General features: G+C 36.2%; 1 protein-coding gene, 1 long non-coding RNA gene and 1 other non-coding gene across 4 annotated transcripts; 2 read left to right on the plus strand and 1 right to left on the minus strand.

Annotated features, from left to right (window-relative positions):
* Nucleotides 1-7,256: 7,256 nt before the first annotated feature.
* On the plus strand, nucleotides 7,257-12,596 carry LOC126602079 (uncharacterized). 2 transcript variants are annotated; one of them, XR_007615972.1, is made up of 2 exons: nucleotides 7,257-9,301; nucleotides 11,943-12,596. It is a non-coding gene; the product is annotated as an uncharacterized LOC126602079 (long non-coding RNA). The 2 variants fall into 2 exon arrangements; XR_007615971.1 differs by having other exon boundaries at nucleotides 12,193-12,596.
* Nucleotides 12,597-13,776: 1,180 nt separating this feature from the next.
* On the plus strand, nucleotides 13,777-13,860 carry TRNAL-CAA (transfer RNA leucine (anticodon CAA)). Its single transcript has one exon. It is a non-coding gene; the product is annotated as a tRNA-Leu (tRNA).
* Nucleotides 13,861-14,101: 241 nt separating this feature from the next.
* Nucleotides 14,102-19,613, minus strand: LOC126605506 (transcription initiation factor TFIID subunit 5-like). Its single transcript, XM_050272914.1, has 18 exons — nucleotides 19,308-19,613; nucleotides 18,483-18,564; nucleotides 18,302-18,380; nucleotides 18,072-18,169; nucleotides 17,922-17,978; nucleotides 17,733-17,820; nucleotides 17,542-17,651; nucleotides 17,084-17,179; nucleotides 16,812-16,960; nucleotides 16,338-16,448; nucleotides 16,180-16,249; nucleotides 16,061-16,100; nucleotides 15,848-15,975; nucleotides 15,596-15,670; nucleotides 15,200-15,465; nucleotides 15,027-15,122; nucleotides 14,871-14,946; nucleotides 14,102-14,783 (listed from the first exon to the last, which is right to left on the minus strand). Exons 1-18 carry the CDS (start codon nucleotides 19,496-19,498, stop codon nucleotides 14,730-14,732), a joined length of 1,866 nt encoding a protein of 621 aa, XP_050128871.1. The 5' UTR covers nucleotides 19,499-19,613; the 3' UTR covers nucleotides 14,102-14,729.
* Nucleotides 19,614-22,952: the final 3,339 nt, after the last annotated feature.

Below are 22,952 nucleotides of genomic sequence, written 5' to 3' on the forward strand. Positions count from 1 at the left end.
TGAAAACATAGGGAACAAGCATATAATGTGTGTTCATTTTAGTATTCAATAAGTCTCTTACAATTTATTGAAAAAATAAAATGCAAAATAAAAGTTATATTTTTCTTGTCTAAGTGGGTCATAACCTAGATGAGTGCATAGGCTGGTCGGCAGGCTAGGTGGGTGCCTCAGCAGGTCTAGGCGCCATTTCTTAATTTTTAAATGCCTAAGCATTAATCAAGGTGGCTGGCCACCGCTTAGTGCCTAAACGGGGATTTTTAGAACAATGTCCCTCTAACAACCCACCATTTTAAAAAAAAACCAAAAGAAATTCATGACAATATTTTTTATTTTTTATTTGGAAAAATTCATGATAGTATTAAAATTGTCATTCTACACATTTATCGTACACTAAATGGTCCAACACAGTTAGATTCGACCGGTCGACAATTTTTGGCTGAATTCGGACATGTTAGAAGGATTGCATGGAAGAGAGAGTTGTTGTGCGGCAAGGGAAAGGTCGAGACATAGACAATGATGGCTGAGATCTTGGAGTTTTCATTGTGGGTGGCACGGGAGGTGGCGGTGGGGTTGGGGAGTGTAGAGGTTAGGGTTTTGGAGAGATAGGGTGGCCGGAGTTTCTTGGTGAGAAATTTTATTTTTGGTTTTAGTTGGGTGTAAAAAGAGAATAAATGAATTTGAATAAAATTTCCCTATCAAAATAAGTACTTAAAAAAAGCCTCTCACACTGCTTGCGTGTGTCTAAACTACTTCACATTTGATCAATATGTTGTTTATTATAAAATAATGTAAAAAAGTCAATTGCCACACACGTGAAAATGCAAAGCTATTATCTCTATTAATCTCTATTAATTAATAAAACTCTCTTTGTCAACCAAAAGAAGGTGAAAAGACTACTTAATCTTCTATCACACAAAAAAAATGATGGGCAACAATGTAATTTCATAGGTCTAAATTTTACTGTTTTTTATTAAAGCCTCACTTACAGATGATGTTAAAATACCTCCAATATAAAAATAAAAAAATAAAAAACCAAAAACAAAAACCTCCCACTCCTCCCATATTCTCTCTCTCCCTCTCTCCTCATTTTCTAAAACAATGTGTTCATATACATAAAATGTGTAGTCAAATGCTAGTATATATAAAAAGAAACATTGGAAGATGATGGATATGTTCTTAGGGAAATGAAACAAACACATTATTCCTTTTGCACACTTTTCCTATTTTCTCTCCCGACCCTCCTTTGTTTTTTTTTTTTTTTAAATTTAAAATCCAAAAATAAGGAGAGGTGTGTAGAGAAAGAAATAAAGGTGTAAACTTAAACAAAGATTAAACCCTAAGTAATCGGGGTCATGGTCCAATTTTAATAATTTCACGTACGTACGAACTGGAGGAAGCATTAGAACTAAACAAAGATTAAGGATTCCATTTGTAACTGAAAATGAAGGTCAAGGGTTATCAAGGGTTCCACTTGCATATGCACATTGCATTTCTGACAGTTGACACATGGCGTTGGGTGCATTTCGCACTTTGTAAAGATTCCTAGACAAAATAATATCCCCATTAGCCTTCAATTGTGGGGATGGGAATTGGGAAACAAAAGATTCCTTACTTATGTTTTAACTGTCTTGTATATATATGAGATTAGGATTCGGGAACATATATTTTTATGTATATTTTTGTGGCTCTCATTCTGTAACTTCTTTCAAGGATTTGAATCATTTATATTTTAATTCATCATTCATAGATCATTTTTGTAACTATTAAGACATTCATTTACAATGGAGGAAATTAATGAATACGGCTACACAAAGAAATACTAAACTTAACCTAATGATCATATGACTTTGGATCTGAGTTGGTTTTTCAAAGATAATATCTAAGAGATGACATAAAAGATGAGCGGTTGAATTATTGAAATACATTACAGGATGAACCTCACATAACATGTATCAAAATGTGTGTAAAAAGTTTGTGTCTACGGGTCTTAACTCATATAAGTTTTAAGTATTCAGAGTTGACTTGAATGATATTTGAAGGTGGGGTGGGTAGTGATAGGTTATGCTAGTCCTCTCACATGTTACAAGTCACAGCACATCAATAATGGTTATTGTTTTTCCATTTTCAATAATGGTTATCATTAGGACTGAAGTAGAAATTCATCTGATCGAAATCTCACGTTTTTTAGGAAAATTATCTCCACACATTTTTTTCTCTTCTACGCATTTTTATTTTAAAATGTCCAATTCTTTGATTTTGCATTTATAATAACCTTACTAATTCCTTATTATTTTCTTATTTAATTTTATACGAGTGTTAATATGATTGACACAATAGAGTAGACACAGACTTAATCACCACAAAGAAGACTATTATTGACGTAATAGAGTAGAAAAATAAAAAGAGGGAGCAGAGGGCGGGGGGGGGGGGAGGAAAAGCAGAAGTGCTTCTCCATCCTCCTCTTCTTACGACGACTTTTCTTTGGAGGCTAGTTAAAAAATATAATGATTTACCAGAAAAAAAAATGTTAAGAAAGGCTCGAATTTTTTTTCTTAAAAATAATAGATTTCATATTTGATAATTGATATATTTTTTAGCAATCCGACATTTTACACTACTTGAGGAATACAATTTGAACTCCATTGCAAATACTAACCTACGTTTGCACTGCAATAATTGATCACTCAAGAAAAAGATCTAGACCGTATTAACTTACCTGAATTGCTACGAGCTTAATCTATTTTTTTGAGGTAGCTAAGAGCTTAGTTTTATATAAGGACAAGATTGAATGAAAATGATCTTTGAAATTTTGGATGGGGACACCTTGAAGTGATGAGTGGTCCATGAATGATGAGTGCTGACCCCCTAAATATGTGGTTAAACTAATATAAGTATTTAAATGGAAAGAAAAGGAAGTTAGATGGTTCATGGTTGGGAGGACATTAGTCATTAGCCATTAGAGGGGCTTTAAGGGCGTGGTCTCTCCTTCCCATAAATTTATACACCAATTATTTCCTGCATGCTGTGACTTCCTTTAGTTTATCAACATTCATAGTAATTGCAGAACTAGCTACATCATTACTTAATATCATTTTTCTTAGGTAATATATTTAATGGATACATAAGTTGGTCAGAACCGTGTGTTCCGTTCTTTGCATTCAACTTCAAATTCCGTTGTTCTTGCTTTTAGATGAAGGGTAGTGCTAGGAAAACTAAATTTGTAAACGAAATTTGCAACTAAATAATGTATCACCAATAAGAATGAGCATGTTTATTAACACTTAAGTAATCCATTCATTAACTTCTATGTCATTTAGTTTACAAAATTTTATCTACAAATTTAGTTTCCTAACATTACTCTTACATGAATTATCTAGCCATCGTTAGAGTAATTATCTAGCTATTGTTTGTCAAAAAAAGAAAAGAAAATTAATAGATTTAACAATACTTCTGTTTTGTTCTTTATTTTTGGTCTTACATCTTTTCTTTTCTGATGAAGTTAACCAAAATAATTCTGGAAATTACAACTTAATATTCGGGGCAGATGCTGCAGGAAGACAAAAGGAACCAATAATCAAGAGTAAAAGGGAATGAGACTAATCAGTCCCTGGCCGTCAACCACACACCGTTGGCACTAATTAACCATACACCTAAAAACAATTTAACGTTTGAGTTCTTGGTCAAATGATATCTTCTGCAGTATTATGTGCACTGCTTCCTCCAGGATGCCGGATGAAACAATTCTAGGACCCTTTTTTTTTTTTTTTGGGTGGAAGAGCTTAATTATTTTGTTTATTTGTACAAGTGATATCAGGCGAAAAAATAATTAAACATAAGAGTATAATTATTTCTTACTACTGAAATACAAGCCATTTGCATATTGATACACAATTATTTCTTACTACTGAAATACAAGCCATTTGCATATTATTTCTTACTACTGAAATACAAGTCATTTGCATATTGATACACAACTTATTCTGCTATCCCTAATTCTCTAGGTAGGTGATTCTCACAGGTAACACGTTAATTAGGAGATGATGAATTTGGATTTTATATAATACTTTAAACAATTTTTCTTTTTCAACAATTATGGGTTATGAAATTGAACTTGAACTTCTTTTAGCAAGTGAAAATTGAGAGCAAGGACTTGAGTTTTAAGATTTAAGAATAACAACAACAACAAAATCTTTTTCCACTATGTATGGTCGGCTGTATGAATTATAAAATGTCATTACGCTCGATTTTGTGCTACGTATTCCGTTAGCTCCAAGCACTCCATGTCTCTTCTTAGAGTCATTTTCCAAGTCTTCATAGATCTCCCTCTACCCTTATGCCCTGAACCTCTATCTCATCCTCACATCTTCTAACCGAAGGATCTATAGGTCTTCTATTCACATGTCTGAACTGCCTTAACCGATTTTCTCTCATCTTATTTTCAATTGGGGCTACGCTTATTTTACCTCGGAGATTCTCGTTCCTAATCGTGTCCTTTCTCGTGTGCCCATACATCCACCGAAGCATTCTCATCTCCGCTACACTCATTTTGTGCTCATGTTGAGGTACGACCGCTGAACATTCCATGCCACAAAGCAGTGTTGGCCTTACTGTTGTCCTAGAAAATTTCCCCTTGGGCTTTAGTGGGCATACAATGGTTGCACAACACACCTGAAGCACTCTTCCCCTTCATCTATCCAGCTTGTATTCAATAGTTGAGATCTCCATCTAATTCTCTGTTTTCTTGCAAGATAGATCTAAGATAGTGAAAGCGTTCACTCTTAGGTATTTTCTGATCTTCAATCCTCACCCCTAATTCATTTGAACCCCTGCTTCACTGAACTTGCACTTCATATATTCTGTCTTTGACTTACTTAGGCTCCAACGGTTCCCACCAAAGATTAAGCTTCACATTTACCCCCTCTTGAGTTTCATCTATCATCACTATATTATCTGTGAAAATCATGCACCAAAGGATATCATCTTGGATATGTCCCATGAGCTCATCCATTACCAATGTAAAAATTACGAGTTTAAAGCTGAGCTTTGGTGTAACCCTACGGTTATGGGGAAACTTTTGGTTTGTCCTTTATGTGTTTTTACTGCAGCGCTTACTCTATCATACATATCCTTTATTGCCTGGGAAAAAAGAAAAAAAACATTCATGCGTACCATTATTTGTAAACCAAATACAAGAATATGAGTTTTGCATTAGTGAAAATAAACTCGTTGTGCATGATCGTTAAACACGAAAATTTTACGGTGCTTCAAGTATTCTGTATTTTTGAAAATTTAACTGTTATCTCTTGGTTAATGTATATTTAATTAATTAACTATGAATCTCTATGACTCTAAACGTTAAAAACCTCAAAATAATTCGTGGCCAATTCACACATTTTTTTTACTTATGGTTGAAATCATTCATTTTATAAAACACTCTTTAAAGATAATCATTCTCAACATGATTCGAATACTTTTATTAATTTTTTTTAACAAATGATAGTATATTACACTAAAGGGGTAGAGGAATGAGCTAAGTTTCACACTGGGTAGCCATAAGAACATAAGAATGTAGTTCAAATTCGCTTTTGGCTAGAATCGAACCTAAAACTTTTAATTTACAAATGAAAATGAATATCACTAAATCGTAGTACTAAATGAAAATTATAAAGTATACCCATTATAAGCAGAAAGTTCAATAAATAGGTGATAAACTGTATTTGTATAGGAATTTTTCCACAATAATGTGGAACCAAATATATCTGGATCTAGAATTATAATCGCTGTTCAAAAATGACAAAGACAGTCCTTAGTGTTTGCTTGATCTTTTAGTTGTTGACAAATGTGAATCTCGCATGCTTTGAGGATTAAGAATCATCCAGGCACGTGTCGGGAAACATCAGAAAGCAAATGAGGAGGGTAAGGGTTTTATGCAGGTGTTTGACAATATTGCCCTCGGGAAGGGAAACTGTGAATGGTGGACGAGGGCGGTTGGCATGGCAAAGAAGGGAAAAGCACCAGAGGTAGGGAGCTTGTCCCCCTCGATGGCGCAGTCCCTTTCAGCCACTCACCCCAATTTCCAAGTAGACATCCGTCCAGAGTACCTGACCCTACTATCATTGCAATCTGACGGCAGGGATACGACAGGTTTCATACTCAAACCCTTACTTATATCAATCAATGGCTATAAACCCATCACAAGTTCAGTGATCCAACTAGTGGGAAAGCAACTTCAGTAAAAATGCTTCACTGGGATAGCTCTGAGGTCAAAACCAGGGTGAAATTAATTAGCACCTATTTACAAGAATATTATGTTTTTGTGAGCGTGACTAACCTGTTATATGTGATCATAAACTGCCTTATCGTAGTTTTTTATTAAGAAGATGAACTTGTATTTATAAGTCGAACACCATGGCAATTTTAAAACCAAATCAAATAGTGAAAGGTGCTAACGTTTAAACACATATTACCCTACTTAATTTCAACTGATGCATTGTCATGGTGCTATGGGGTCAGGATTTTCTTTGTCGGATTCAGCTCCCAATTTAATATCGTGATTGGTTGGCTATATGCTCAGTTACCCTTTTTTATAGTCATTTCGGGTCTTCTTGTATTCTTTTAGCTACTAGCTAGGTCTGGTTTCATGTCTTCCTTGCTTTCGGCTTTTGTGTTTTGGTGTTTGGTATTTCATTTTATTTCCTGCTCCTCTTCTTTCATCACCCTTACTATTGTCGTTTCTTAAAAAGAAAAAAGAGAGAGACTTATACGGTGACATTAATCTCTTCACAATCCACTTGAATGTTTTTCAATATAGCTGATAATTATCATAGGTGCTACCAATTCATTTCATGCATTTAGATTTTTTTTAATTTTATATACAAGTAAAATCTCATTTTTTAAAGATAAATATGTTTAATTATTTGAGTTATAAATTCTTATGATCAATGAATTCAAATTAAGTTCATCATATAAAAAATCAACAAGAAAATTATGATATTATGTAACGGTGTAATTGACGCAGTCAGAAAACTCTCACCACACCCATGTGTTGTAAAGAACACTACACGTTACCCTCAAACAATCTCAGCCAACCAGTTGTACATCTCAACACACCACACACATAGAGAATACTAATCAGGAGTCGTCTCTGTCTCTTGGTTAATCTTTAGGTTTAGTCTCAAACTTTGTTTTTCTTTTTCCCGAAAAAGCTTTATTTGTCTTCCCAAAAAACCAATCAACACATATCCCTGTCTCTTCCTCTCCTCCCACCTCAAAGCTTCAAAAGAGTACTCTCTCTCTCTCTCTCTGTCTCTCTCTCAAACATCAAGTCATGAGGACTTTCCTTATTTGGCCGTTCCGGGGTTCGCCTCCCGCACTTTGGATTCACTCAGGCCCCTTCTCTGGCTACGTGTTACCGACACCTGTACGTCCCGTTCTGCATGATAGAGAGAGAAAAAGAGAAGGGCAAGGATGAGATAAGATCATAAATAAGAGAGTCAATGAAGAAAGAGACATACAGAAACACAGAGACACACAGAGAGAGAAAGAAAGGGTAGCAGATAGCCAGCAGTAGTAGTAGCAGTACAGCTTCTTTTCTTATTGGGGTTTGTGGTGGTTGTTTTCATTTTTTCTTCTCTTTTATTTACTTTTTTTTTTGGCAAACTCTCTTTTATTTACTTTTTATCATTGAACAAAACCCTAAATTTCCTTCACACCAAAAGATTACTATTTGTTGATTATTCCGACATTTTGGTATCTTTCCTTATATGGGATTTTATTCTCTCCTTCTGGGTTCTCAGATCTGACTCATTTCTACCGATCTTTTTATTTATCTCTCTCTTTCAAGTTCAGCTTTCTTCCCAATCTTTTTTTTTCTTATTAATTATCAAAAATTCAGTATTGGGTAGTTATATATTCTTGTGTTTAGAAATTTAATCTGGTTGGACTTAGGGTAGAAATTGACAGAAGAGAGTGAGCACACAGAGGCACTTGCCATAAAGCGTATGCCATTGCTTTTGCGTGCTCATGTCTCTTTCTGTCAGCTTCCCCATTTCCACTGCCGGATTAATATTAATTTTTTCATTTCTTCCTTCACACCCCCTCCCTTCTTCTCGTCTCCCTCTTTAATTTGTTTCACCAGTTCTCCTCTCTCAAAATGTTTTATTTACGGTGCTTAATTAACTGCTCAAGGGGATTCAAACTTCAAAGAAACTGAACCCCTAAGCCTAGCCTAGCTAAGAGAGCATGCTCCTGTTACTCCTTTGAAATCGGTAAGTGATTATATGCATATTGTATCAATTGTTTTTATGTTATCTAAGCAGCTGAAACTATTACCTTGAGAGCGTGACTTTTGATATTGTTTTATATATGAGAAGGTACATATACCTGTTTACTGTAAGAAATTAGCGGCAAAAACCAGGTTATCAAGCATATAGCATATCATGGGACCATTATTCACGCTCTATCTCTATAGTATGGTCCTCCCTTTCCTTCCCTCCTTCCTCACTCATCATCTTGAAACCCTGATCTAGTCCGAGAATTGGTAATTTTGATCCTTTTTTAATTCATACGCATGCGATGCTAACTTGAAAACTGGTTCTTTTTGGACCTTTTTTGTATTTTGTTTAATAAATGGGTTTCTGTAGAACCTTATTTAGCAGCCTGAATATGGTTGCTTTGCTTGCGTGTTCGTACTACTGGTTACAAATCGTTTTCCTAATAACTAGTCTTTGGTCTAGATTTTACTTTTAAAATTCTATTGTGAAAGCACATATTTCTTATAATTCTATTGTGATTTAATGTGATGATCTAAGATAAAATGAGTATGGTTTTGTTATCTGTTTATCTCTAGTTTTAATTATGCAGGTTAGCCTGATGGATTGATATAACAGTTCATTGTCAAGTTGTAAGTTTTTCTTCTTTTTTTTCTTTTGGGTATGTGTATACAGCTATCTGTCAAGTTTCATCAGATGACAGCTTGTTAAACAGGTTTGAATTTGCTTTCCCAATGATCAAAATCAATTTGGTGGTTCATTTCTTGCACCAAATTTATGTATATATCTCTATATATGTGATCTATGACATATATTTATTTGGATTTTATTTTAAGAGTTGTTTCTCTAATTAGAGGCCGCTGGTAAGTATTTCTAACCCAAATACCCGATGGCCTTATTAATCTGTATGCATACTACAGTAACATGAACAATTTCAATCTTTGTTTATATCTCGCAGTAAAATTTGTTCCATATCTATGTCCACAAACTGGAAGAGGCTGTTCCCAAACAATAATGACTGGGATACACTGGTAAGTTATTTTAAGCATGGATTAATCTTATTTTAATTTTAGAATTACATGTCATGTATTCCTTATTGCATGAAGTTCACTTTGAGTTTGAAGTTGCTACAGAATTTAAGCCAGTTTTAGTGGCTTAACTATGAATTATGCCCAAAATTGTATTAGTTCTTGTATTTAGTAACTAGATAATTGTACCGGTGACACGAATATAAAATGGTAACCATTACTTAGTTAATTTTATGTTAATGTTTGTTGTATATTTGTCATGACTTTTGTTTAGCAAATTGTTTCGTTATTACTTTTTCATGTATTTATAGAATGTAGACTTTGTGGTCATTCTTTTTTATTTTTCTGTCGATGTTGCAGTAAGTTGATAAATATTGCATTTGGTTTGTCTGTCAAGTATCTAGTATGTTGACTTTGTGTAGCCATATGAACAAAATATTATTTGACAGAATTTCTCCAGTTATTACCAAACACCAGCCACATCCCGTTCTTCAGTCCACTTCGTCAATGTTATGAAGGCATGAGTCAACAAATTGATTCCCGCAAATACGCATGGAAATTATATGTCAAAATGGTGTGGATATAACTATCTTGCATGTGCATGCGAGATGCTGCATGTTAGGCTTTTGATGGAATTTATAAGATTCTCATGTTAGGAGAATGTACGTATAGATCTGCAGATTGTTCTTTTTTATTACGTTTTGTGGTCCAGATTCACTAAACCGAGCAACATAAGCATTTTTTTGACATTTCTGGCTGGAATAATACCCTTTTGAATGTAAGAGGGTTTCTACAATGTATACTTAGGTTGTCAATTACAAATTGTTGATCAGTAAAATTCAGAAACTTACTGAGTATGGATATTTCCAATTTTAGGAAGCGGAGGAGATCAGATAATCTCTTCATGGGAAATGATTTGTGTACTCCCATTTTCTTCTCTGATTTTTTCAAACGGCTAGGAACAAAGAGAGGAGTGGAGGGGAGAGAATTATAAAGGAGTGTGGAAATCATTTCCCTCTTTTTATCTTGTGATTGGTATGCCAGTTAAAGATGGTTTCAGCCTTATCTTTCCAAAGTACAAACAAAAACAGAAAAAAGTTGTTTGGCTTCGCTTCATATTGGGCTGGTTTGTTGTGTTCTTTATGTACTAATTGGCTTACTACACCAATCACATGATACTATCATCAAGGTCCAAGCTTGGGGGTTGGAACTTTGTAGTACTGCATGCGCCGGGATTTACAACCTCTATGTACGTTGTCTGTGGTGACCACTTCATCTTCTGGGTTTGGACTATTCTGTTGCAGCGTTCCATCAGCACTGACTGATGTGAAAAGCGGCAGTGAAAGCTTGGGGGTCGTTTTTCAGCAACCCCACCAAGTACGCAAAAAGGAAAGTTCCACAAACCTAGAAAAGATTAAGAGATTGTGTTCATTTCTGATCTATTGTGTTCTATTTCTTTGTTTGTTGTGTGGGTATGAGGTGTTGATGATTATCTATATATTTTTAAAATCCATTAATTATTGTTAGAAACATTAAAGTATTTCGTGACTAGTGCTTCACTCTTCATAGGGAGCAATTCAACCAGTGCAAATTGGTGGATTTGGAATGAGTAATATATCTGTTAAATAATTGATTTGCACACTATTGAAAATATAGTATGGATATTTCTAATTTGACTACTCAGTTGATGATATTTTGATTGATTTTTCTTGTGCTGAGGTCATTGTTTCATTTAGGTGAACTATATGAAAGAATGTGTACTTCATTATGTCCTTGAAATAAGTCTAAGTTGGTCGTTATCATATTCATTTTATACAAAAGTATATAACTTCTATATATGATTTTTCCTGAAGTGCATATTGTGCTAGTGTTACTAAATGATTGTGGTTAAAGGAGTTTAAAATTATAGCTTGATAAAATTTTAAACCTAGTCCTTAATGTATGTCAATGCTAAAATCTCTTTTTTTTTTATTAATTCCTTACTCGGGTGTTGATGAATTATTGATTGATTGATTGATTAATTGATACAATGGAGACAATGTTAAATATTGTTCATATTTTTTTAAGTCACAATGGTCAAGATTTGAACCCAGCTATCTTCCATCTTGCTGGCTCATAATCCATTGTTCCATAGTCATACTAAACACGTAGAGATTGATGTGCCTTTTGTTCATGAAAGAGTTCAGTGTCAAGATCTTCAAGCTCATCACAATTCTTGCTCTGAACAACTTGCATACGTCATGACAAAAATACTGCTTTCTCCTCGGTACTTATATCTTAGAAACAGTCTCATGATATAGAGTCCTAGAACGAGATTGAGGGAGGGCATTAGATAGCCTTATGCCATATCAGCATAATATATACTGATGTGGTGTCTGTTTAACTATAGCTGTGTTAGTTTAGACTGTTAAAGTGTAAATACTAAAGGCTTAATTATGGTCATTCAGGAAAGTGCACACACACACACACACACAGAGTCTGCCTTCAGTTGTAAATACTGATTTAGTTTTAATGAGAAGAAGCTTTGTTATAAGCCCTAGAATTTCTTTGCTTATTTCTGAATCAATTGGCGAATCTCAGTCCAGATGATATGAATTCGTTTAAAGATCTAAACGTCAATCAGTAAGTTTGGTTGTTTTTTTAGGTCAACTATACATCCGGGGAGTTGGCGTGAAATATGCTTATAGCTATATATATGGAAGGGAAGCTTTGGAATCACTTATGAGATTAAGGCCTGCTTCTGGTCTATATATAGTCGTATATAATTCCCCCTGGTAGCTAAGACTGTTTCTTTGATGATTACTTGTTATTTTGTGCCGGGGTTTTTGCTGAGGTTTTGATCAGGAGCTGATAAATACACATATATAATCCGAATTGTTGTGAAAATATTGCAGGATACTATTGATTCATCACCACAATATATAATATATCACATCTGGCTGTTGGACATTGCCTTTTGAGTTCATCATCCGCACATGGCGCTTCAGCATTGAAGCTAAGCTATTCTCCTCCACAGTGAATGGTGGGATATTTCCGCGATAATGGAACCCCCCTTTTTTTTATTCGAGTGGGGCATCTGTATTTGCCACTTTCCGTAGGTTTGAAGAGCGTGGAGTTCGTCCAGAAATGCTTTCCCTGATTTTTGGAACCCACCTTCTTCATATGTAGCTCATCCTCTCTACAATATTCATTATTATTTATTGATAGATGCCTTTTTTACAAGATTTAACGGAAAAGTAATGTATCATATGTTCTTTTGTATTTCTGAAGAAATAAATTATGGAGATGGTTTTTCAAATTATTAGAAGCAAGGAAAAGTATAGTATGTAGAAATTTGGCCTTGCTGAGTATAAGGACACTACTTATTTTCTCCTCTTCGAAAATGGTTCTCTTCACTTCTTCCTTCGTCCGAGTATCGGTATTCAAACTGCCGGTGTAGGGCTTCAGGTTTAAGAATTAAGATTAATTCAGGAACTCCTTTTGAGCTTGTTTCGCTCCGACCAGCTGGTTTACGTATGCTATTCAATGGACGTTATTGATTATATTGGGTGGGAAAATTTCAAAATTCCTGTCCTTTCTCCAAAATTATGAGCTTAATTATGTGTTATGTCCGACTGCATGTACTGATCAATTGATCAGGTCTATGCACAAGTACTGCATCTATCGCTGTTGTTGGCGGCGAGTGTTTTATTTTTGGTCAGAAAAAGTGACATTTCATGGTCCCAAAAGAACTGTTCCTTGAGTGCATATTTTACTATCCCAAGTACTGTCCTTTAACTGTTATTCACAGTTAGAAATTCGAGTTCAAGTTTTACCCTAGGAAGGTATTAGTATTAGATCAATTATTCATCTACTTCTCCCGGAGAATTAAAGTATTTTACTAAAAATTATATGTAAAACGTTTGCATGTGGTCTAATATTTTAGTGGACAAGCATTGAGTTTTTCACACATATGTGTATCCCATGATTTAAACTCCCCCTCCTCTAAATTATTGCAATAGTTTCAAACTCTCCTCCTCCTCTCTCAATTAGCAGTAAACTTTCACCCATTAGCAAGTCAATTGGGTTTTCTTCTTTAAAAGTATTTTACTATATGTGAAAAGTTCAGCGAATGTCAAAATAGCTACATATAGTACAATTATCAGCACATCAGCTATAGCTTTAGGCCCCGTTTGGTGGGCTAGATGGGAGAGGTTGTGATTAATTAAAATTGAGTGAGTCTAATTTATTGTTTGCTGTGTCCAAATGTAAGATGGACTGGACATGATGGATTATGAATCCGCAATAAAGTGAGTTATCAAACTTATCCTTATAAATGGGTTACAAGTTCCTGCCAATTCTATTATATCCATAAGGCTCAATCTCATCCAACCCACCCACCAAACTTTAATGTGATGGATTAGTGCTAGTCATACACGTTTGTATATTAATACAACAGTATATTAAAAATTACGTATATTGACAGTTGATACAGTTTAGTCAGGATGGCCGAGTGGTCTAAGGCGCCAGACTCAAGTTCTGGTCCTCTAACGAGGGCGTGGGTTCAAATCCCACTTCTGACATTTCTTTTCATATTTTTTTCCCTTTTTCTCATATTTTCCAATTTTTTTTACGATAACGAGTCTTCATGTTTAATTATTCGGCAAAATGATGAATGGAAAATCATACCATATATCGGACTCAATTTTTTGTTCCTTGTGTGTTACTAAACGCAAAAAATGTGAGGGATAATCATATGTTGCGTTTCCATTTTTGTTAAATAAACGTATCATTCTCTTATTCTCTTTTGCGAAAAAAAAAAAATTTATCGTAATCTCGCAATCCCATTCAAATTTCAAAATATCTTGTCTGGCTTGAGGTTGGGAGATTGTGAATTACCATGAACATTCTGACTGCTGGGTTAAAAACACAAATAGATATACAACAAAGAAAACCCTACTTAAGAGACGAGACGTGATAAGAGCGCGACGTCAAGGGTTTCCTGTCATCATTTACTCCAGAATTTCTCCCCTGAGCGTGGCGCCCTGCGGTTGGGTTGCGCATGCGGGTTTAACGCACATCACATCTGTTCATCTTAGGGCCTTCGAAGTGGAAGGCCAGGATTTGACTTCCAAGATACCATGCACACTTGGGCACGTGTGTTGTTCGCAGCAGAGAAAAGCTCCATGTACTCGGAGCCATTGTCCGGAAGGGATTGAACAAAACTGAACTTTATGCAAAATGTATCCAGGGACAATAAAGAAGTACACCATTTAACTGTTACAAAATCTCTCATTGTGTCACGACTCGCAAGGTGCCTTACCGAATGTGGCACAGAGGAGCGCTGGACGGGCAGGTCACAAGACCGAAGAGGGAGGAGAGAGGCCGAGGACTTGTACAGCAAGTTACAAGACCTTTCCTCGAGTTAGATCAAGCCTAAAGGGAGTGAACTTTATACAGTTTTTGAGAGAACCCCGGAAGCAAATAGAAGGTTTCTTCGAGAAAACTGCATCATCAACATTACATGAATTATCAACTCTTCATAATTATTGAGCAAAGATAAGTTACTGTTATTGACAATTTGTACATTTACCCGTAACGAATAGACAGGAGTAGACTTCGTCGGCAAAGTCTTCAATGATCTCATTCCGCTGGTATTTCCGCTTTTGCTGATCGAAACCATAATGTTAGTGAAATCACTTTGTTTACAGAGACGCATAAGAAAAAAGAGAGGAACTGAGGAACTCACTTTTCTTCAGTTCTTGGCAACTTTGTACTTGCAGTTACGTCCCATAGTTTTACAGTGCAATCGGCAGATCCAGAAGCAAGAAGCGAACCCTCACCACTGACATATCATAAATCATACTAAGACAGTTTTCTACACACGGAATGTTATGGTATGAGAAAGAAAAGATGATCCACCTGAAATCAAGTGTCCATACGCATGAGGTGTGACCCGTCAAAGGTGTAACACAGCGGCCACTTGAAAGGTCCCACATCATGATTGCTCCATCTTCATCACCAGAAGCCGTGTAACGGCCATCAGGTGACATTGCCAGAGACAAAACCATACTCCTGTGACCAATAAATATTCGGACACACTCTCCAGTCTGTACATCCCACAATCGAACTGTTTTGTCACTCGAACCAGTGGCAATGTAGTTGCAGTTGACATGCCATTGCACACACTAAAAAAAATATTCAACACATCAGAATTTTTGTTGGATGGATTATGGCACAAGGCAGTAATTCAATAAAAAACTGAACATCTTCACATTTACACAATACAGATGCAGACATAAAGTGAGAGTTACTGACATCAACATGGCTGAATTCTGTCCATAGACCATATCCTTGCTGTTCGATCATGGGAAGCACTGGCAAAATAAGGACCTACAGGGCTAAACTGCATAAGGAGATAACCTATACCATTAGAGTAAAATTAAAAGAGGTAGTGAAGTGGTGACAGAAGTAAGAAAATACATCACACGTGACCAGAAATCAAGATTTAAAATCTGTTGCTAGAAAATGTGAGCAGACTCTGGTTATGTCAAGTTCAACCAGATATACCTGAACATCCCATACTGGGTAATTATGACCCTTGTAGCGACCCTGAAACAAAGTATATGGTTTTTTCCCACCATTTGACAGAACTTGCTCACTTGAAGTGGTGGTACCATTCTCAACCTGCAAAGCTGCTGCACACGCATATTTCTATATAATTGCATATTTCAAGAACAAGTAAAAAAAATCGTCATTCAAAAACTGAACTTTGAAACTTACAATCAAGGCCTTGTTGCCCAATCTTTGCCATATCCCATACCTGTCAAAGAATGCTTCAACATTAGCTCACACTTGAAGAACAATATGCACAAGAAGAAAGTAATAAGATAAGATGAAACCTTCAGCGACGAGTCTGAAAATCCCCCAGCAACCATGGATCCATCATGGGATATAGACGAACAGTTTAAACTGGAAAATTGTCGAACAAAAAGATAAGTAATGGAATAGAAAATAGAACCCAGTGTTGGTCAGAGACAAAGAGAGTTAAGGGAATTACCCATTGTGCGTGTTGATGAATGTATAAAAGCTGACAGATGGCAGTGCAGCATTACTCAATTGCACACGGTTTCTCAAGTCTTCAAGAATAGACTGTTCAACCTCTGTGGAACTGAAGGAATCAACAAAAGATTAGTAAGTAACCTGCATTTGATCTTAAGCATGGACTAACAACTTCCTATACCAAGACGCTGAACAAACATGCAGCAAAAGACTTCACTTAACAAAATATTATCTAATGAGCCCACGCTGAAATTTACTCTCTGTTAATCAACACTTCATGTACTGGTAGCTGACAAATCAACTTCCTTTTGATCTATGTAGTAGCTTTGCATGGAACTGAAAATACTTAATAAAACTCAAGCTATGTGCATTGATCCCACCAACTTTACTGACTTCTAGTTTAACAAGACTCATTTAAACAAGTTGGAACCGAGGAAGGAAGGGGGGGGGGGGGTGAGATTCCTGAAACTACATTACTGGCAAAGTAAGCTCTGGTTTGACTCTTGGTACTGCAGTTACAGGGGTTGCCTCAGGGCGTGCGCTTTTCGCTGCACCAGCAGCCTTGTCCTTTTTCAACTTTTTGTTCGAAGCCCCCTGTTTAGCTCCTTCACTTAATTTTTTCTGAACAAAAAACACATTGACATAAGTCAATGATATACCAGTCAATAGTTACAAGCACATTACTTCAAAAAATTGTACTCTGAAGCTATGAAGTTGTTACAGGATTTCAAAGTATATTTGCACCTTATTCTCATCCCCGTCCCCTTCTTTGCTTTCTCCTTCTGCCCTTTCAGAGTCTAAGGCCTTGTCCGAGCGTTCTTCCAAGGAATCTTCGAGCAACTGCAACAAAATATATGATTGCACAGAAGGTCAGGAAACTGCAAATGAGTATGCATGTTTTAGGCACGTTTGGTCAAAAAACTTACCTGTTATTTCAATAAACATATTTTAAGTGATTATTAAAATATAAAGCGGCAGCTTTGGGTAATATATTAATCGAAAATGCAAAAGCAAAAGAAACTTTACCTTTCTAATGGTAGGCAGATACTTTCATCATGCAACAAAATGAGTACTATTAAAAATTCTTGAAAAATCTTCATGCAGCTTCTAAAAAGAAGTTTATTCATTTTCATCAGAGAAATTCAAATACGCACAAGAACCAGTTTGACATACACACTATATAGTCAGCATTCTTGACTCACCCCCCAATGTATTTCCTTCTGGTTTATCTGATTAGCTGAATCCAGGCTACTTCCGGTAAGTGTTAGAGCCTCAGCATCATCAGAAATTGAACTGGGTTGTCCAGGAGAAACTTCAAAACCAATTAAAACATTAAATATGAATATTGTTATGTAGCATATCACACTTTCAACCAGACGTCAAACCAATATACCTTGGAAGTTAATATGCTCATTGATAATCCCAAGCACTGTGGCGGACTGTGACTTGTGTAGAAACTGCAGCAGAAGCTCATACGAGTACTGGAAAGATAATTGACCCAAAAATATGTTGTTCAACTATTTATATATATAGTTATATACACAGCCTACAAAAACAACTAAAAGAAGAACCAGAATATTACTTGGCATATCTTTATGTTGACTTTGCTCTGCCTAAGAGAATGAGCGAATTCCATCTCCTGAGTAACAATAGAAACATGAGAAACCTTTTTAAGGTCTGATGTAATCATAAATCTAAAATGCAATACTGAGAATGTTCCAGAAGTTAACACCTCCAAATGAGAGGGAGAAAGAACGCCTTCCAACTTCTGTAGATCTCGTTGGTGCATCATTTCATGTTTTTCACGGAAGCTGTTGAAAAATGTCCGAGCTGGTAATATGAACAAGGGACAGGTGTTCACTCGTTGACCAGTAATTACATCAGAAGTTTAAGCCTCAAAAGAGTAAGAAATCAACGACAATCACATAAATCTAACAAGACATGACAAGAAGTAAGAGAAACCTTCTTGATTATGACCTTTAGCAACCAGATCCATAAAACAATGAATAAATACTGGATAGAGAACACGAAGCAACTCATGCTGCATATATAAATAAGACTGTTTTAAGTACGTGGAAAATATAAAACATTAAAATATAAGAAATAAAATCCATAGACAAATTAACACAAAAAAGTAAGTTACCCTGTACAAATCTAGTGAACTGTAAGTCCACGACCTCAACTTGGCATATGCATCTTGGTACTGTGCTGGACCTTCCTCATATCTGTAAAACAAATAATGCCAACTAAATAATTAAAAGAAACCTCGAACCAAAAACACTAGAATGAACAACAGAAACATAAGCATTTACATGTCCACGTAAAACGAATGCTCCTATTTCAGCTTTTCCCATCGTCTTAGAAACACTGACATTGAAGCTGTGTGCTTAATCAATCATATAATGATCTGACTTCCAAACTCTAATTTTCATTTTTATATAGTTCCCATACAGTTAATCATTGAACCCAATATACCTAATTTTTCGTAATAGCCGGAAACCTTAGTAGTGAACTCTTCTCGGTGATGCTTTTATCCTACTGGGATTAGTTCTCAGCTCTACAACAATCTCAATTCTAGTCATGCCTAAAGTCCGAACTTCGCCCCACTCAAACACCAATCGAAATTCCACTGTACGGTTTCCATACGGAAATTAGTGGACTTAAGACACCCAAATTTTCATAAAATCCGGAGACCTTCGTGCTGAACTCATTTCGGCAATGCTTTAAACCTACTGGAAACTAGTTCATGGCTCTCTGAAATTCCCAATTCTAGTAATGCCAAAGTCCGAAATTTGCCCCACTAAAACACCAATCAAAATTCCACTGAGAAATACTAAAACCTCATCTTCTAAGTTCAAATAAAAACTGCAGCTAAACACCGCATGTATCACAAATAACCGTTAGAACCCAAAAATCAACAACATATCAAATGGAAGTGCGAGAAGAACGAGAGAGAGACAGAGAGTACTGAGAGAAGGATAGGATGTGCTTGGCGACGTCGGAGCCCGATTTGGAATTGAAAGAAATCGGGGACGAAGAGCTGTTGGTATTCTTGTTTAGTTCGTCTTGAAAAGCGTTCTCGGTCTGCTTGAAGCCTTTCTTCTTCAAGTAAGCCGCCACGAACTTCCGCACGCTCTCCTCGTCCACCGCCTCGGCCATCTCCGCCACCGCTTTTCGCAGTCGCTGTTTCTCTCTGTTCGAAACGGTGAACGGAAAACCCCTCAGCGATTCAGTCCCTCTTGTCTCGTCCTGGCCTTCAAATTCCCGGTCTTTGTAATCGTTGGGTCTCGGGACCCACAAACTTGAAATCAACCATCCGAAGTCGTTCGGAATTTTGGGCTCCAAACATACTTGTTATTTTCAATTAGTTGGCCCAAACTTGGAACTATTTTTTTTATTAAATTGGTATGGGCCTTGTTTTTGTGAATTAGGATTGTGATGCATTGACGAATGAGAACGAGAGTTTTTAGGGGGCGTTTGTTTGCCCTTATTAAGTGGGATTGGACTGGATTGGTCTAAAACTCAGAGTAATATCATGTTTGTTACGCAGCCAAACAACCTTTAGTGGGACTAGCCGGGACTCGCCTCAACAAAGGACGTCGCTAGACGGTCTTAGCGAGTCTCATCGAAAGGCATCGGATTGCAAAGACCTTCGCTGCTTCACTCCATCTGCTTCTCTTCGTCCGCTTCTCTCCCTTGCTCTACTTCATCTGCTTCTCTCTTTCCCAGATCTGAAACCCAGCCCACCCACTGCCTAAATTTCAACACCAAAATTCAAAACAAAAACAACAACAATCCCCATATAAAAGTTCTTCCTTATTCCCAATATTTCCCAGAAAATTCCCGAGAAATGGATAGAGAAAGGGAGAGAGTAGCTTTGGTACAAAGAAAAATGGAGAGATGGAGGAGAGAGTAGCTTTAGGGACGATTTTGCAGGAAAAATCGCTTTGAAGGATATTGTTTTGCAGGAAAAAATGAGTGCTGGGGAACGGCACTAACGAGGAAGAAAAGAATGAACTCCTAGAGAGAGGAGAGTGTTCCAGACACAAACACAAAGAAAAAGCTTGAATAAAAAATAAAATATAATTGAGTTAATAATGAAATATTATTAAATGTGTATTTAATGATATAAAATCATAGTTGTTAACTTTTTTTTTTTTGGTCCAGCACTTTACCAAACGTTTCACTAAATCAGTCCAACTTAGTCTAGTCTGTCTAAGCCAATCCAGCTTAGTCCTTAAAGCTAATCTAGTCCGAGTTAGTCTGGTGCAACAAACGCACCCTTAATACCTTATGCTTAGCAAGTGGTGGAGTGTAAAGGTAAATTTTTGTATCCAACTAATTATGTCTTAAATTGTGTTTTGGGTTTAAACCCTCCCTCTTTAGATAATTAGAGTAGATCATAGTATCGATTGTCAAAAAATAAAGTGAGTCGTCATTTCATGTACAAGACAGTATCATTTCCTCCTAAACATTTAGACACCAAGTCCCCCCTATCCAGAGAAGCAACAGTTAGATTTGAACATCGCGAGACAATTTTGTTTCTATCGAAATTCCACCACTTGCCGCTCACTCTGCCATGAGAACAAAGAGACGCACAATATCTCACTGTAGCTTTGTTTGCCACCCTTTGGTAAGAAGATGAAAAACACAAGCATGTTTGGTCGGTTGGATGGGACATGTTATGAATCCTTAAATGGACTTGAGTCCAAGATCGTTATTTGATACGCTTAAAGAGCATCACGGTTTAGATTTCTAATTTGGATCCAAGTCTAGAATAACACATAATTCTTAACCCGCCAGTGAACATGGGTTACAAATCCCTCATGCTTCCTCCTTTTCCAATTATCCATCTTCCTCTCATCTCTATGTCGTCGTCATCATCTCTTTCTCTACAGGTCTTACAACTATAAGAATGGGTCACGAGCGTCATTGTCGAGTTTTCAAGAGCACCATCGTCGGATCTGGCGTAGTCGCAAGCAGCGGCGTTGTCAGATCGGTCATGTGCAGCATCATGGGCATTGTGAATGTTGGTGAGTGGGTGGGTCGCACTTTTCCTTTTCTGTTACACCAATTTAATTTTCAATCTAATCCAATCTTATTAAGCAAGTCTACGCCAAATGGTGAAAATATCTAAATGCACATTATTTCTACTCCATGTCCTGCCATTTCCACCCTGGTACAATTAAATTACCTAACTGCCCATAATGTCCACGTGGTGATCATCGTGGATGGGTCTAGTTCGAGTACAAATCTAATCAAGTCGATCCATAAACATAATACAAAAATTCAATCATATCCTTTTCACCAAATGTGCCCTAAAGTCGCCTTCGCCCACAAGCTGTGCAGTGTTAGTTAGGGTTGTCATTGGGTTAAGTTTGTGTATGTGTATATAATTTCTCGTGAGTGAGGACATAATCAATAATTGGACACTCTATATAGTTGAATTTTCTCAAGCGGGAAAGAGCCAACACAGTATACATATATGCATCAGTGTCATTTAATAATCTGATTACATTATTATTAGAAATTATTATTAGCACTCCAAAATTCTCATTTAGCACTTTAAACTTTATATATTTAAAAAGAAAAATACACTTGTGATGAGTGTCAAATGAGATTTTTAGAATACCAATAATAGTTTCCTTGTTATTTATATGCAATATGCATTAAACATTAAACATTCCTTCACGAGAATAAATTGTTGCGTATGCGCAATTAATTGTTTCAAAAGTCATGTTCAATTTCTTAAGTCCAATTATTTGAAGACTAGTCCTAATTTGAAACATATTATCTCATTAATCTCTCTCTCTCCGCTTGAGCCAACTCCGAAACAGACTTGTTTCTCTTGATTCCACTCATACAGGGACAGAACTAAAAACTTTTTTTAATGAGGCACCGAAAACAACTAACAAAACTTTTCATATGGCCTATACCCTATATGATAATGGGAATAATTTAAATGATGATGTACCACAATTTCAATGTTCAACGGAACAAAATTCCAGTGTCGTAATAGAAAGTGGCAAAGTAAAGAGAAAAGTATTAATACATGAGAGGTAGGAGATGGATTTTTCTATTTGAATGATGGAACAATAGCACTTTTGCTCGTATTATATTTGATAAAAAAGTATGCTTGAAAATAGACACAGTTACTTGCTTCAAATATAACAAGTGTATGTATATAACTGCACCCTACAACTTAACATTGAATTACTTGAGTGAGAGCATTACCCCCAGTGGATTTTCATTGACTTTGTCCATGCACATAAATGATTCAAAAACTCATGCGCGTAAGTGGTTCCTTCAAGTCACATAATACTTAACATGCTAAACCCTAAACTTACCATGTTCTAAGATGAATAGAACCTCCGAATAATAACCAACCAATAATAAAAAGAGGTTGTACCTAAATCAACGTCATTAAATAGTTTAATGTTAGGTTTATCAAATAAATTTAATTTAATTACGTATATATGCAACATTCCACTGGACCAACCCCAACGATATTTTGGCTCTTGCATGTGTCACATCACGGCCCAGGTCCACCACATTTCGGGCCCGTTCCACTACTGTAGCACGATATTGTCCGCTTTAGGCTCACCATTCTCTC

This window comes from Malus sylvestris, chromosome 15 (assembly GCF_916048215.2).
Source record: "Malus sylvestris chromosome 15, drMalSylv7.2, whole genome shotgun sequence".
Lineage (NCBI taxonomy): Eukaryota > Viridiplantae > Streptophyta > Magnoliopsida > Rosales > Rosaceae > Malus > Malus sylvestris.

Excerpts from the sequence above, each read along its gene's own strand:
- LOC126605506 (XM_050272914.1), bottom strand. The coding sequence starts at position 19,498 with ATGGCCGAGGCGGTGGACGAGGAGAGCGTGCGGAAGTTCGTGGCGGCT. Across the intron at positions 17,979-18,071 it reads TTTCTCCCTCTCATTTGGAG|GAGATGGAATTCGCTCATTC; the intron begins GTGTTAACTTCT and ends ATTGTTACTCAG. Across the intron at positions 16,449-16,811 it reads GAGCTTACTTTGCCAGTAAT|TTCCACAGAGGTTGAACAGT; the intron begins GTAGTTTCAGGA and ends TGATTCCTTCAG.